General features: G+C 54.2%; 1 protein-coding gene across 4 annotated transcripts in view; it reads left to right on the plus strand.

The window, feature by feature from the left end:
• MYH11 (myosin heavy chain 11) overlaps nucleotides 1–14,432 on the plus strand; it is a 126,396-nt gene extending 111,964 nt beyond the window's left edge. For 2 of the 4 annotated variants that reach the window (XM_055409549.2, XM_055409550.2), the window contains 11 exons: nucleotides 1,597–1,809; nucleotides 2,149–2,361; nucleotides 2,591–2,752; nucleotides 3,582–3,710; nucleotides 4,011–4,099; nucleotides 4,499–4,622; nucleotides 5,087–5,295; nucleotides 6,576–6,684; nucleotides 6,764–6,936; nucleotides 10,550–10,588; nucleotides 13,722–13,857. In XM_055409549.2, coding sequence (XP_055265524.1) covers nucleotides 1,597–1,809; nucleotides 2,149–2,361; nucleotides 2,591–2,752; nucleotides 3,582–3,710; nucleotides 4,011–4,099; nucleotides 4,499–4,622; nucleotides 5,087–5,295; nucleotides 6,576–6,684; nucleotides 6,764–6,936; nucleotides 10,550–10,580 — 1,452 coding nt within the window. In that variant the 3' untranslated portion in view covers nucleotides 10,581–10,588; nucleotides 13,722–13,857. Of the gene's footprint in view, nucleotides 1–1,596; nucleotides 1,810–2,148; nucleotides 2,362–2,590; nucleotides 2,753–3,581; nucleotides 3,711–4,010; nucleotides 4,100–4,498; nucleotides 4,623–5,086; nucleotides 5,296–6,575; nucleotides 6,685–6,763; nucleotides 6,937–10,549; nucleotides 10,589–13,721 lie in introns of all 4 variants that reach the window. The other 2 variants (XM_055409547.2, XM_055409548.2) reach the window with 1 other exon arrangement.
• Nucleotides 14,433–15,536: the final 1,104 nt, after the last annotated feature.

A 15,536-nucleotide genomic window follows, 5' to 3' on the forward strand; every position in this document is an offset into this window, starting at 1 on the left:
CCTTAACATCTCATCACAAAGAATCTTGAGCACACAGCAAAGCAGAAAGCATTGTACTGTGAACACCTGGACACTTACCACCTTGATTCAATCATTAAGGCTTTACTATACTGACTTGGGGCTTCCCTGGGGGCTCAGATGGTAGAGGATCTGCCTGGAACGCAGGGACCCGGGTTTGATCCCTGCCTGGGTCAGGAAGATTCTCTGGAGAAGGGAATGGCAACCCACTCCAGTATTCTTGCCTGGAGAATTCCATGGACAGAGGAGCCTGGCAGGCTACAGTCCATGGGGTCGCAGAGGGTTGGACATGACTGAGTGACTAACACGTCACTGACTCTATCACATGCTTATTTATAAGAGTGTATTACATATCTTATTTGCATCTTATCTTTTGGATACGTTTCAGAGCAAATTACAGACAACTGAACATCACCCTCTTGATACCTCCACACTGCATATAAACTAGGGTTCACTTTTTCAAAATATTTTTTCTTCCCTTGAAGTAAAATGACATGCAACGAAATACATAAATCTTAAGTATACACTCACTGAGTTCTGATAAATGCATACACCTGTATGACCCAAAATACCAGCTTTTAATATGTGTTACTCAGAGTCAGTAAATATGATTCGGTTTACATGTGACTTGGGATTTATTCAAAAAATCAATTTGGGGGTGGAAATTTGGGATTCTTCTCTTTTCTACCAGCCATCCCTTCTCTGTGCTGACAGCTTGTTCTTTGTGCTTCTTATCTGCCGGTTCATTATCTGCTGGTCCAGGGTCTGAGACTGCTCTATTATTTTCCCGTCACAAACAGTGGAGAGTTTTTGTGTTGACTGCTGTTGGGAATCCCCGTAACTTGCCCGTCTTTGCTGGGCTCTGGCAGTCTGGGTTTGGATGCTACAGTGAATACTGCTCTTTTTGTTGTTGTTTGGTCGCTGAGTCATGTCCAACTCTTTGCGACCCCTTGCACTGTAGCCCACCAGGCTTTTCTGCCCATGGGATTTCCCAGGCAAGGATACTGGAGTGGGTTGCCATTTCCTTCTCCAGGGGATCTCCCTGACCCAGGGATCCAACCCAAGTCTCCTGCACTGGCAGAAGGATTCTTTTCCACTGAGCCACCAGGGAAGCCCCTCTATTTCTAAAGATGAGATTAATGTCAGAATGGGGTATTCTTGGAGCTGCTTCCCCAGGCAGAGGGTGTGTGCAAATCCATCCACACACTCACCATTTCCCTGCTGTGGCTCATAGGGTACTTTTGTAAGGGAGTGACTGTGGCCATGAAACAAAAGAAGAACTGGCCTCTGGCAGGATTAAGTGTGACCCTGACCTTGGTCACAGTATGTTCTAACCAACATGGGCAGCATTAGTGATTTCTAAGCACAAAGATACGGTGAATACTGGCTCTGCAGAGCTGACCTAGAAGTCGGCAAGCAGGACTGTTGTAAACTATTTGCATAGATATGTGACCTGCTCCCAGCTGTACCAGGATGAGTTCAGCTGCACACAATGCTTCTTCCCCATATTTGCAGTTAAATGTAGCCGACCCTCGGGCATGCCTAGAGCTCACCTCTGGGTCTTTTCCTGTGTTGCAGTTGTTGGCCGAGGAGAAAAACATCTCTTCCAAATATGCGGATGAAAGGGACAGAGCCGAGGCAGAAGCCAGGGAAAAGGAAACCAAAGCCTTGTCGCTGGCGCGGGCCCTCGAGGAAGCCTTGGAAGCCAAAGAAGAGCTCGAGAGGACCAACAAGATGCTCAAAGCCGAGATGGAGGATCTGGTTAGCTCCAAGGATGACGTGGGCAAGAACGTAAGTGGCTCTTCATCGCCTTTGCTTGTCCATGTCCCCCCGCCCCCAACCCGCTCTGCTAGTTACCAGTCCGCGGGTAAAGAAGGGGCCCACGCCTCATTCATGGTAAGCAATAATCAGGAACTGAAGGGAGCCCCTCAGGCTGATGCAGAGAGGGGGCCTGGTTGGGAACAGCCTTTGGGGGTAGGGTCTGAGTCAAGGGTTCTGAGAGGAAAGCTGTGGTCTGGACTTCTGGTCATGCATCCCGGGGGTATCAAAAGCCACCTCCTGGACCATGATGAGCTGCCCGTCACTGGGGGCTGCCTGACCATCTTCATGACCTCATCCCTCACGTCAAAGGTCCATGAGCTGGAGAAGTCCAAGCGGGCCCTGGAGACCCAGATGGAGGAGATGAAGACCCAGCTGGAAGAACTTGAGGACGAGCTGCAGGCGACAGAAGATGCCAAGCTAAGGCTGGAGGTCAACATGCAGGCCCTTAAAGTACAGTTTGAGCGAGACCTCCAGGCACGGGACGAGCAGAATGAAGAAAAGCGGAGGCAACTCCAGAGGCAGGTAATCCATGGGGGAAGAGAGGGGAGGGGAAGGGGTGGGGAAGGAGCAGTGGGGGCCAGCCGGCATTCCTTCCTTCCGCCACCGCTTCCTGGCTTCATGGAGACTCTGATTTCTCACCCGTGACCCGGGGATGGGAAGCCCACCTTCAGTGTGGTGCAAACCTGGGCGCTGTGGGAAGGGATCCAAGGGGCAGCCCTGCCCTGCAGCACACGTTTCTGGCCTCACCCAGCTCCATGAATATGAGACGGAACTGGAAGACGAGAGGAAGCAGCGTGCCCTGGCGGTAGCGGCCAAGAAGAAGCTGGAGGGGGATCTGAAGGACCTGGAACTGCAGGCCGACTCGGCTGTCAAGGGGAGGGAGGAAGCCATCAAGCAGTTGCGAAAACTGCAGGTGGGTGACGCCCCAAGTACCAGGGAGGTCGGGTCTACAGCTGTGGGAGGATGCAGCCTCCTTCTGTCACTGGTGTCTGGTCACCTGGTGCTTTTCCATCACGCTTTTGCTTTGGGGGCTCTTTCCTGCCCTGGGAGCGGAGGTGGTGAGGTCACCCTCCACCTGGTGACCACCCTCCTCCCCAGGCAGCGCAGCTCAGCAACAGTCAAACACTACCCTCAGGTGTTTGGCTCTGGGCTTCCCTGGTGGCCCAGATGGTAAAGATGCCTGTAATGCAGGTTCTATCCCTGAGTTGGGAGGATTCCCTGGAGAAGGGAATAGCAACCCACATCAGTATTCTTGCCTGGAGAATTCCATGGACAGAGGAGCCTGGCAGGTTATACAGTCCATGGGGTTGCTGTGAAGAGTTGGACACGACTGAGAGGCTAACACTCAGACCTCAGCACCGTTTCTTAGGTCTGTGGAGCCCGTCCAGAGCGGTGCCCCCAGGCAGCCACCTGCAGCCAAGGGCTCTGTGGTTAACGGTGGGAAAGCCTAGGCTTCCCTGGTGGCTCAGACAGTCAAGAATCTGCCCGTGATGTGGGAGACCCGGGTCCAATCCCTAGGTCGGGAAGCTCCTCTGGAGGAGGAAATGGCAACCCACTCCACCATTCTTGCCTGGAGAATCCCCTGGATAGAGGAGCTGACAGGCTACAGTCCATGGGGTCACAAGGAGTCAGACACGACTGAGTGACTAACACACACACTTGGGCTGGCACAGAAAGGTAATCTGGGCCACAGGACCCGGTGAGTAAGAACTTCTTAGCTGGTCCTGCCTGTCCTTGTACAGGCTCAGATGAAGGACTTCCAGAGAGAGCTGGAAGACGCCCGCGCCTCCCGGGACGAGATCTTTGCCACGGCCAAAGAGAATGAGAAGAAGGCCAAGAGCTTGGAGGCAGACCTCATGCAGCTACAGGAGGTAAAGCCTTCTCCACACCGTGGGGGCCCTGACGGGGGTCCCTGGACACCCCGGGCTCGGGCACCTGCATTCAGCATCCCACAAGCGTGGGCCCCGTAGCACGGGCGTGGAAAGACACGGGGTTTTCTCGCTGATGGATCTGCAGGCCTCCCCTCAAGCTCAGAGGAGGCCACACCATTTTCAAGGGTGGCTGTGGAGGCAGCCAGGGTCCTGCTGCTGGAAGCAGGGTGGGTGCTTGGGTGGGGCTCGGCCTTCCTGGCAGACAACCAGTTTCCTTCCTCCCCGCCTCCCACTGTCCAGGATCTAGCAGCGGCCGAGAGGGCTCGCAAGCAGGCAGACCTGGAAAAGGACGAGCTGGCCGAGGAGCTGGCCAGCAGCGTGTCGGGAAGGTAGGAGCCGCCTGGGGAGAAAGGGGTCCCTAGACTTACATGATGAGAGAGGCAGTCAGTCAGAGGAGGCCTCCTGGACCTCATGTTAAGGCTAAACGTGATAGCACGTTCAGCTGAGCTTGTGACAGGGGACATGGGTGCCCTTTTTAGGGGTGTTGTCTGGTGGGGACAGGGCATCTGGGGATGTCGGGGAGGAGGGAGCTGGTCCTCATCTCAGGCCTGGCTTTGCTGACACCAGCTGGCTCCCTGCTTCCCAGCTGTGTGAGTTTGCACAAGCCTCTAAGCCTCTCTGAGTCTCGACTGTAAAAGAGGACGACCTCGAGGCATTGCTCCTCCAAGGGAGCAAGCTGTCTAAGCCAGGGGAGGCTGGAAGTCCCAGAGCGGCTGCCTTTCCCTTAGGAACGCGCTGCAGGATGAGAAGCGCCGCCTGGAGGCCCGGATCGCACAGCTCGAGGAGGAGCTGGAGGAAGAGCAAGGCAACATGGAGGCCATGAGTGACCGCGTCCGGAAGGCCACGCAGCAGGTGGGGGCCGGGGCAGCTCAGACCCGCCCTGGGACAGGCCCCCGTCGCTGCACCAGCCGCCACGCTGGTGCCGGACAGGCTCCTGTGTGCCAGGCCCGGGTTGGGGGTGGAACGAGGCAGGAGAGTAGGGACCCAGCACATCCGCTCCGGAGCACCCACTCCCTCCTCTCTGGTCACCCCAGCACCCAGCCTGCAGGGCCTTCCTCTAGCAGACGAGGCTCGCTCATAAGGGCTTGGCCGTCTCCTTCCTGCCTTTTCCTTAGCCCCCACCTCCCAACAGTGAGCACCCCTCCATGATGGGCACTGGGGACCCGTCGTGGAGCCGGTGTGGCACTGAGATATGGCCTGGAAGGGCTGCCCCTTGGCTGAGCCTTGAAGGATGGCCAGGGAGGGGTTGGGTGCCAGAGGGGAGTGGGGGGGCTTTCAGGCACCCTCCACCTGGTGACCTTCACCCTCCTCCCCAGGCGGAGCAGCTCAGCAACGAGCTGGCCACAGAGCGCAGTGCAGCCCAGAAGAATGAGAACGCGCGGCAGCAGCTTGAGCGGCAGAACAAGGAGCTGCGGAGCAAGCTGCAGGAGATGGAGGGGGCAGTCAAGTCCAAGTTCAAGTCCACCATTGCGGCCCTGGAGGCCAAGATCGCACAGCTGGAGGAGCAGGTGGAGCAGGAGGCCAGGTACAGGGCGGGCATCGAGCAGCACCCCAATGACCGCCTGCTTTCCAGCGAGCGGTGGGGGCGTGGAGGGGTCAGCCAGCCTCCCTGGGCATCGGCTCCAGCTGAGAATTGGCTCAGAGGTGCCCGCGTGGCAGCTGGGTGAACTGAGAGAACATGGGCAGGCACTGTGCCTGGAGTGAGCCTCTTGAGAAGCTAGCTGCTCTAAGCGGCCCGACTCTTCAGTGACGTCAGCCGGGCTTCCCGGGAGCTCCCGGGACTTTGCCTAACCTGTGTTGCAGGCTGTCATGTTAACGGGTACACCAAACATCCAGGTCCTCAGCCCCTTCGGCACCCACAGTCACGGGCAGGCTGCTCACGTACACACAGCTCCTGAGCTGACCATCAGACAGGGTCTAGATCCTTACACTGTTTTTGCCCTTTTTTGTGTGGCGACTTTATAGATAAGTCACGTGCCACACCAGTTCACCACTTTAAAGCATACGGCTCAGTGTGTGTGTGTGCTTAGTTGCTCAGTCATGGCCAACTCTTTGTGATCCCATGGACTGTAGCCCGCCAGGTTCCTCTGCCCATGGAATTCTCTAGACAAGAATACTGGAGTGGGTAGCCATGCCCTTCTCCAGGGGATCTTCCCAACCCAGGGATAGAGTCTGGGTCTCCTGCATTGCAGGCAAATTCTTTACCATCTGAACCACCAGTGCTGTTCAGTGGCTCTCAGGGTACAATTCTTGGGCACATATTCACTACAGCCAACTGTGGCACATTAAGAAGAGCCAGTAAGAAGCCCTGTATCCTTAGCCATCACCCTCTATTTTGCATCCCTGGCTCCAGGCAACCACTCATCTACTTTCTGTCTCTATTGTCTATTCTGGACATTTCACAAAGTGGAAGCATACAACACAGGGCCTCTTGTTAAGACTGGCTTTCTTTCACTGAGCATGTTTCCAAGGTTCTCCTGCACTGTAGCCAGAGTCAGCACGTCATTCCTTTTCATGGACGACTTCTCAGAATGAGCTCTGATTCGGGCTCAGGAAAAGTGCCCATGTGGGGACTTCCCTGGTGGCCCTGGTTAAGACTCTGGGCTCCCAATGCAGGGGGTACAAGGGTTTGATCCCAGGTCAGAGAACGAGATCCCACATGCCACAGCTAAGACCCGGTGCAGGCAAATAAATAATTTAACAAAAAAGAAAAGTGCCCACGTGGCTGATGCTGGTCGGGTTCACGCACTGGCTGCAGGGAGGCCCTCCTCATCTGAACCTTCTCTGCTTGCCCCATGTGCGCAGAGAGAAACAGGCGACCGCCAAGTCACTGAAGCAGAAGGACAAGAAGCTAAAGGAGGCCCTGCTGCAGGTGGAGGATGAGCGCAAGATGGCAGAGCAGTACAAGGAGCAGGTAACTGCGCCCCGGCCCTCTGACCAGCCCCGCAGGCCCCGCCACACACCCGCCTGACCCTCGGGCTGCTCCTTGCCAGGCCGAGAAAGGAAATGTAAGGGTCAAGCAACTCAAGAGGCAGCTGGAGGAGGCGGAGGAGGAGTCCCAGCGCATCAACGCCAACCGCAGGAAGTTGCAGCGTGAGCTGGATGAGGCCACGGAGAGCAACGAGGCCATGGGCCGCGAGGTGACAGCGCTCAAGAGCAAGCTCAGGTGAGGCGCTGGCCCCGGGGGCCTCGGGTCATGGGCTGGGCGCGCAGGGTGGCCTGGAATGCCGACAGTGGCTCAGGGGTCCTCACCCCGGAGCCGCTCAGCTCATCCTGTATGCAGCACCAGCTGTATGCAGCACCAGCCTGTGCTGGATGTGGGCGGGGCTCAGGTTACAGGGGCTATGCCTCTGAGCGGCTCCCCTTCCGTTCCAACAACCAGTGCCTTCCCATCCTCCTGGCGAGGAGCAGGAGAACCAGGCGGTGTCTCCCTGTCTCCTGAGACCCTTCTTCTCTGTCAGGACATCGCAGACTCCCTTATCTTCCCCTCTCTTTTGCACTTACTTTTCCCCGCTCTTCCTAACTCTGGGTTTCTCCACCCAATCGCCATCCAGGGCTGAACAACTCTTTGTTTATCATGGGCTTCCCTGGTGGCTCAGATGTTAGAGAATCTGCTTGCAAAACAGGAGACCCGGGTTTGATCCCTGGGTTGGGAAGATCCCCTGGAGAAGGGCGGGGCAACCCACTCCAGTATTCTTGCCTGGAGAATCCCATGGACAGAGGAGCCTGGCGGGCTACAGTCAGTCCAGGGGGTCACAAAGAGTCCGACATATCTGAGCGACTGTCATGGGCTGGCCTGTGCCCTGCAGGACGCTGAGCAGCACCCCTAGCCTCCACGAGCTAGATGCAGTGGCACGTCCCCTGATGTCCCTGGGTGGTGCTGTTGCCCACAGTCGAGCCCCTCTGCCCTAAGTGGGCGGGGTTGTTTTCTCTCCCACCCCTGAACCTCTGGGCCTGAAGGCGGTAGGTGCCCCCTGCTCCCCAGGGCTCCATCGGCTGAACAAACCCAAACCCAATTCCCTGCAGCCCATCACCGTAAAACTCCCAATTCGGCAGCATGCATCACGCCTCCTCGCGGGGCCTCCTGGCCCCACCCTCACCCGTGTCCTTCCTACTTTTCTGGCCGTCTTTAACCTCTTCTGCTGGCACCTCATCTTGACGGCCAGTTGCCACCCTGGTCCTCTCTCCTCTCTGCCGCCTCTCACTCCTCAGGTGAACCTCAAACAGCCTGGTGGCTTTGGAATTCCACCCACAGCTAGTGACTTCCTAGTTTATCTCCTGCCCAGACTTCCTGGGATTCCAGACTTCCTTGACCTTCCTATTCAATGCCTAACAGGCAGCCCACACCTAAACACACTCACCTGAGCCCCGACTGAACCCTCTCCTCCCCAAACCAGCTCCTTGCAGAGTCCTCCCCGGTTCAAAGCTGCCAGAAGCCTTCCTTATTTTTCTCTCCATTACACCATGCATCCAAGCTGTTGAGAAATCCGGTCAACTTTCCCTTAAAAAATACTCCGCATCCAGAATCCAACCACTTCTTGCCACCTGGTCCAACGTACCCTCTTCTCCCACCTGGATGACTTTCTCAGCCTCCTCATGGGCCTCTCGCGTCCATACTGGCCTCTTGTAGTCTGTTCTCAACACAGAAATGGTGTGGGATCATGCCCCTCCTCTGTTTGCAGCCCTCCATGGGCTCCCATCTCGCTCAAAGTAACATCTTGACGACGGTTAGTTTCACTTGGCCCTGCACGATCTCTGTCCTCGGCCTCCTAAACTACCCCTCCACCTCTTCATCTTCTGCCTCGAGGCCCTTGCACTGACTGCTGTCTCTGCCTGGAATGCTCTTCCCCCAGCTCAGTGCAATAGCTGCCGCCTCCTTCCCTTCCTTCAGGCGGTTACTCATCCACGTGATCAGAACTTCCTGCCTCACTCCCTGCCATTCTCCTCTCTCTTACCCACCTGCCATCGTGGAACATGTTATTCTTTTACTTATCTCATATACCGTCTGTCCTCACTCCTGGCCTGCAAGGCCATGAACACCGAGGCTGTGTCCTCTTATTCATCCCCAGCGTCTGGGCACAAAATAAACCTTCAGTGGTTGAGTCAGAGATGATGTTTCTTCAACCTCAGCCGTTCTCACACCACCTTCTCCCATTTTGCCTTAAGTCTCTTACCACCTGTACTTTTGTTGACTTGATACTTTCTTTGAAATTTACTGTGTAAATCATACATGTGTCTTTTGACAAATGAAACCTACCTCCCCTGTATTATTAAACCAGGGTCCCTTGCATCAACAGGTCACAATAAAGTTAAACACAGTGAAAACAAAACAACAGTGAGTTCTAGCTATTGTGGCCACAAATTGACAACTGTGACCCGAAGGCCGACTTCTCATTAAAAAGGCAATGACAAAAAACGACATTAGCACCAAGCAGACTCTCTGACATCATCAGATGTATTTAAAGAGTGGAAAGGGGAATCCCTTCCTCATGGGGCAATTCAGCAATCCAAGGGCATGCCTGGGAACCCTCTGAAATCACCTGGCATCTCATCTCCAGACTCTGAGAACCACTCTAGGAGACAAGGGGAAGCCTGAACCCCTTTCACAAGTGGGTAGTGAGCAGTTGGCTCCGAGTGCAGGCATTCAGGAAGGAGCCCCCTGCCCGTGCAAGGTGATGGATGGGTGGTATGTCCCCACTGCTGGAACCCCCAGAACCCTCTCTGCTGCTGACTGGATGCTGCGCTTCCATGGACATGGGCTGAGCAGTGGGGGCGCAGTCAGCCACCCCAGCTCTCTTGCCATTTTGTCATCACTGTCCCTTTCTTGGGACCGATGTCTTTCTTTTTTTAATTTTTAAAATCTTTAGGCTGCACTTCGAGGCTTATGGGACCTTAGTTCCCAGACAAGGGACTGAACCCAGTCCTCGGCAGTGAGAGCTCAGAGTACCAACCGCTAGACCGCTAGGGAATTCCTGGGACCAGTTATTCGTGCAGCACAAGCCGACCATCCCTTTTGGATTCTGCCCCAGATAACTGACCCTTCTCAGGGCTGTACAGGCCAGTATTAGACCACCCATTTTTTACAGTTAACATAAGCATATGGGTGGAAGACACGTACATATGAGTGGAAGACAGCTCCCACCTTTGCTGCCTTCGCTGAGTCCTCCAAACATGCAAAAACCCAAGATCAAGCACGAGAGCTGTGAGTGAGGTTCGCAAGCCTAGCCAGCTCCTCCATGAGCAAGGAATTACAACGCACGTTTCACACGACTTTACCAGCAGATACATCGCAATCCAAGCCCTCATTAGAACCTGACCAATGCATCCATCCCTCCCCAGACTGCCAGGCATCTCCACGTGAGCCGCCCAGGTGCCCGCCTCTACCTCCTGGCTACGGGCGTGAGAGGGAGTGGAGACAGTCACAGTAATGAAGCGACAGGCTGCTGCAGGCTCCTTGCCTGGAGCTGTTCAGGTTCTGGTCTCACAGGGATCTTCTGGCCTAGCTTACTCAGATTCCTTTACCTTCCTGAAGAGAAATGCAGAAGGGGAGGAAGCCATTAAACTTGCGTTCTTTAAGCTCTGAAGGACAGAAAGTGCTTTTTAATTGGAAAAAAACCAAACCACTTGTCGTTTTGTGTGCCAGCTTCCCTGAGTGCTTGGTGGCTGCAGGTGCTCCACTGTAAGGGTCCTTAAAAGTGGCTTTAACTACTGATTAATGATTAAACTCGCACCTGAACAGGAGGATGGTAACCACTGGGGACTCTCTCTCTCTGTTTCAGAGGCCCCCTCCCCCAGGAAACTCCGCAGTGATTCACCAGGTACCCTGCCTGCAGCTTCGTGGCTGGTGTGTGCGTGTGTGACTCCTGGTTTCCATTTCCTTTCTGCCAACGCGCCCCCCACCCCGTCTCCCTGTCCCCCTTTGTGGGCCCTCCCAAACTTCTGAGATGGCTGCAAAGTCCGAAGGCTTAGGGATCTTAGGTTCCAAACAGTCTTTCATCAAAACCAACATGCACCCAGGTCGACCTCTTCACAGTCCCCTTCCTTCCTCCCGCTTGGGCGTTGGACGTGGCACTGACGCGGCCTGTCACACGGCGTGCTGACAAGTTTAGAGGCTGTTTTGCGTGGCTTGGAGGGTTCTTACCGGGTGGCAGGCCCCTCGTACACCATGAGGCCACAGCTGGGCCGTGCCTTCTTGTCCGGCTCAGGCACCTCGCTGAGCAGGGGCACCAGCTGCACCGTCCGGGTACCTTCCTGGAGAATGGCTGCCATCGGCTGGTCTGGTTCACAAGTCGGAGTGAACCAAGCACTGGGTCGTGGTGGCCCCGCGAGTGAACTAGCTCTCATCCCGTCTCACCCTCACTAGGGCTGCGTGGGGCTTCAGCGAGGCCAGCCGCTAACCACATCTTGAGCGCACGAGTCAGGCCGAGTCTTTCCCAGAGGTCTCATGGGCACCAGGGATGGACACCCACGACTTGGGGGGTGCACAGGGCCGTCAGACAGGGATCAGAGGCCTCGACCTCTCTGGGATTCTAACAACGTCTTCACACGTGCAGTTGGGCCCCAGGGCCCGGTGTCCCCCTCATCCTCTTTGAGGCCCAGCCAGCCCTGCCTTCTGTCTGTCTTCTCTCCTGGAGAAATCTTGGCTTTGCTGTCACTTTACCCAAAATACTTAAAGCTAGACAAGGTCTCGGCAGGAGCTTTAGGCGGGAGCGTCATACCTCTGGCACTGCTGTTGAGCGGCTCTCCTGCCAGCCCATCCGGATCACGGGGGATAAGCTGGGTCCAAGGCTTGGCTGGAGTGTAGGCCCCACAGGCTGATGGAACCTGAGTCCTTGTAGGGTAGCAGGGCCTACACGCTCATGCTCGTTCCTGGGACGCCAGCAGTGCCCAAGTTATGTTCCTGAGAACCCAAATTCTCCAGGATCAGATACTTCAAGCAAATTTTTAAAGGAGTCCCTTACTTCCTTTGGCAGAGATAGCCAGTTATCAACCTTTGCCTAGGATATGAGGCCTGTTCCTTCAAGCGAGACTCCTGAACCAAAACAAACCAGCTTCAGGCCTGGTGCCCATGCAGGGGGGGTTCCAGGGACCCAGGCATGATTTACTTGTTAAGTCAAAGGAACATACTGATCAGTTAAATTCCTCTAGTTAGCAAATGTGGGCTTCCCAGGTGGCACTAGTGGTAAAGAACCCGCGTGCCAACGCAAGAGATGTAAGAGACTCATGTTCAATCCCTGGGTCAGAAAGATCTCCTGGAGGAGGGCACGGCAACCAACTCCAGTATTCTTGCCTGGAGAATCCCCATGGTCTGAGGAGCTTGGAGAGCTACAGTTCACAGGGTCACAAAAGAGTTGGACATGACTAAAGCAACTTAGCACACACGCAGTTAGCAAATACAGGCTCTTCTGAGTGGCGAAGGGAAACTGAGGCACTGTTTCCCAGCCCAGCCCATCCAGTGTTGAACCCGGAAAGTTAAGACGCAGAGGAGAAAGCTGTGTGGATGACTGCTGAGCCCTGCATGCCAAGAGAACACACTGCTAAGGAAGGAAGAGATTTTTTAAAGGTCACCTCTAGGGAGGGAGTGATATAAAGTTACTTTCAAAGGAGTTGGGGACCTAGAAGCTTCCTTTGATGGGAGGAATGCTGCCCTGAGTCTTTAGTTGGCAGTATCTACCACTTTAAGTATTTATTCCTGATCGCTGCCCCCTTGGAAAGTACCATCTGCCATACCCAGTGGGCTTTACCGGCCCAGTTCCTCCCACCCTTGGACCTCAGATGGCTCGTGCCGGGAAGCCTGTCAGCGATCAGGAATCTCTGGGCCTTGCTTCTGCCGCCTGTCTTGCCTGTCTGAGTCACCCCCTGTGACTAAAGAATCGATGGGCTGGGCTCACCTTCGTGGCTTTCTTTGTCCCGCCTTTGTGTGGTGAATGGATCGTTTTTTGTTGCAAAAGTCTGCTTTCTTCTTAGATATCCTAAAATGAGTTAAGACCCGTCAAACAGGGTCAGATGGCCAGAGCTCAACATATAACATTATTTGTTGTGGTCGCTGAAAAGAAGGCAAATGTTCCTTCCAAATGGTGGAGGTTAAGAGCGGGTGGGTCTGAATTTTCCTCCTGCCTGCCTGCTCCACCTTCTTACACAAAGCCTCCCTGCCAGTGACCTGTGCGGGCCCTGGTGGGAACAGGGCATCCGGCAGGACAGAGAAGAGGCTATGGGAGTGGGAAAGACAGAAAGAAAGGGGCATCCCACCAGTCAGAGCTAAAAGCCACCTTGGATTAACGGGTCTAACGTTTTTCTGACAAATATCCACTGAGCACCTGTTCTCTGCCTTGCACGGTGCTTGTCATGGTGAGCACAAAACAGACGAGATCCCTGCCCTGGGGGAACTCAGTCCAAGAATTCTGCTCCACGGAAGCAGGGTGTGTCGGTGCCTTTAACCAGACAGCATTCTTCTGGCGACCACACAGGGACCTCCTTCCCTCTCAAGGCTGCCCTTGGTGGTCACGCTCGTCTTCCTCCAATTCAAAACCTAATCCCCTCCCTGCTTTCCCTTCTGCAAAAGAGGAGGTGCGGACGCAACAGTTCCCCTTCATCCAGGCCCCAGAGGGTAGGGATAATCCCACGCGGGGCCATCACCCCACTTGCCTCTCCCCCTTCTTTTCTAAATGCAAGTCTACAGCCAACCAGAAGCCGGTGGGTCAGCAACTGACCAAGCCAGACATGTTTTAAAGCAGATGGTCCTGCTTTGAAAAACCTATTCTGCCCCCATTGCAGCTGATTAAATGCACCCATACCTCCAGACGGGTCAGGATTCGTTCACGTCCACCTGAATATATTTGCGTCTCATTTGTTCCAAGTCTCTGTTTGTTCTTTGCTCAGTCTGAAGACCTCCTCCAACCTTGCCGGAGGTTTCCGTACTAAACAAACGTGTGTCTTCTTAAAAACCCACAGGCGAGGGAACGAGACCTCTTTTGTTCCCACAAGGAGGTCTGGAGGACGCAGAGTTATTGAGAACGCGGACGGTTCTGAAGAGGAGATGGATGCTCGCGATGCCGATTTCAATGGAACCAAAGCCAGTGAATGAATGACTTGCTCAAAAACGGGAAGAACCAAACCCAGTGGACTCCGCTTAGCACTGTCTAAATCCATTTTCAAACTCCAAACATCACAGACACCCCTCACGATGAATATAAACACTGCCCTGCATTCAGGGCATCATCTTAAGTTTGGAACGAGGTACCAAAGGCGAAAAATCCAACAGGAGACACAGACACACCCAACCTCTCTGCCAAGACCTGTGCAGAGATTTTTTTGAATTTTTAGAAAAATATATCCACGGTAACTAATCACTGGCAACTTTACATGAAACGGGGAGAAAGTCACCACCAAGATGGATGCCCCTGCTCCTACTCCCCAGCTTTCCTGCCCTGTGGACCCTTCCATCATCCCGGGGTGGGGGTGGGGGCCGGTTTGAGAATTCCTCTTCCCTCCGGTTCCCACACGTCAGATGCACACAGTTCACCGAGACCAAGTGCCTTCTGTAGTCACGTGAGTTACAAAGGAGACGCCGCTCCAAGGCTAAGAGCAGGAAATTCACTGTTTTATATGCACTGACTGTACGTAAGGACACCCGCACTAATAAAAGGTTATAAATCACTACAACCGAGTTGGCTTTTCTGTTGCTTTCTAGAGAAAAAGGACAGGACGGGATGGGGAGGGAAGAGAGAGGGGGCAGAGTGGCCTCATTTATGATGATCCTATGGTGGCTCAGAGTTTAAAGCGTCTGCCTCCAATGCGGGAGACCCGGGTTCAATCCCTGGGTCGGGAAGATCCCCTGGAGAAGGAAAACGGTAACCCACTCCAGTATTCTTGCCTGGAGAATCCCATAGACAGAGAAGCCTGGTAGGCTACAGTCCACAGGGTCGCATAGAGTCGGACACGACTGAGCGACGGAACAGAACGGATGACGTCAGTGGAGCAGGAACTGGCAACCCACTGGCAACAGTATTCTTGCCTGGAGAATCCCATAGACAGAGGAGCCTGGTAGGTTCCAGTCCGTAGGGTTGCAATGAGGCAGATACGACTAAGTGACTAACGTTTATGAAGTCAGGGTTGTTATTTCATGAAATGGGGAAACTGAGGTCTAGGGAGGCGAGATGAATTGTCCGACACCCCACAGCTGGCCAGGAGGTGAGTGGAACTTCAGAGTGAGGCTGAGGGAGGGGCTCTTCCACGCAGCGGGTGAGCGGCTCGAGGCCCAGGGAGCAGGACGGAGCTCAGGAAGAACATGCGCATCAATCTAAACAGCACATGAGTGGCGGGGACTTCCCTGATGGCCTGGTGGCTGAGACTTTGCCTTCCAGTGCAGGGGGTGTGGGTTTGAACCCTGGTCGAGCAAGATCCCATGTGCCTTACAGCCAAAAAAACAAACAACAAGTTCAATAAAGACTTTAAAAACTATCCACATAAAAAATTCTTAAAAAACAAAACACACAAACCAGGTACGTAGTTAATGTAAAGAAGAATAAGTGTTCCTTGAATGTTTGAGTTAAAACACAAACATTTGTTTGTTGCCCAGCAGGGTTTGACAAACTTTTTCTATAAAGGCCCAGAAATGGTCTCTGTCACATTTTTGTCTTTTTTTAAAAAAATTATTATTAAACTACCTTTAAAAACGTATAAACCGTTCTTGGCATGAGGGCCATAAAAACCAGGTCTGGGGCCGTCCTTTCCTTCAACTGCATGCTCCAGACAGAGCTGCCTGGC

This window comes from Moschus berezovskii, chromosome 27 (genome assembly GCF_049115385.1).
Source record: "Moschus berezovskii isolate FMDL1 chromosome 27, NW_MosBer_1.0, whole genome shotgun sequence".
NCBI classification, from domain to species: domain Eukaryota; kingdom Metazoa; phylum Chordata; class Mammalia; order Artiodactyla; family Moschidae; genus Moschus; species Moschus berezovskii.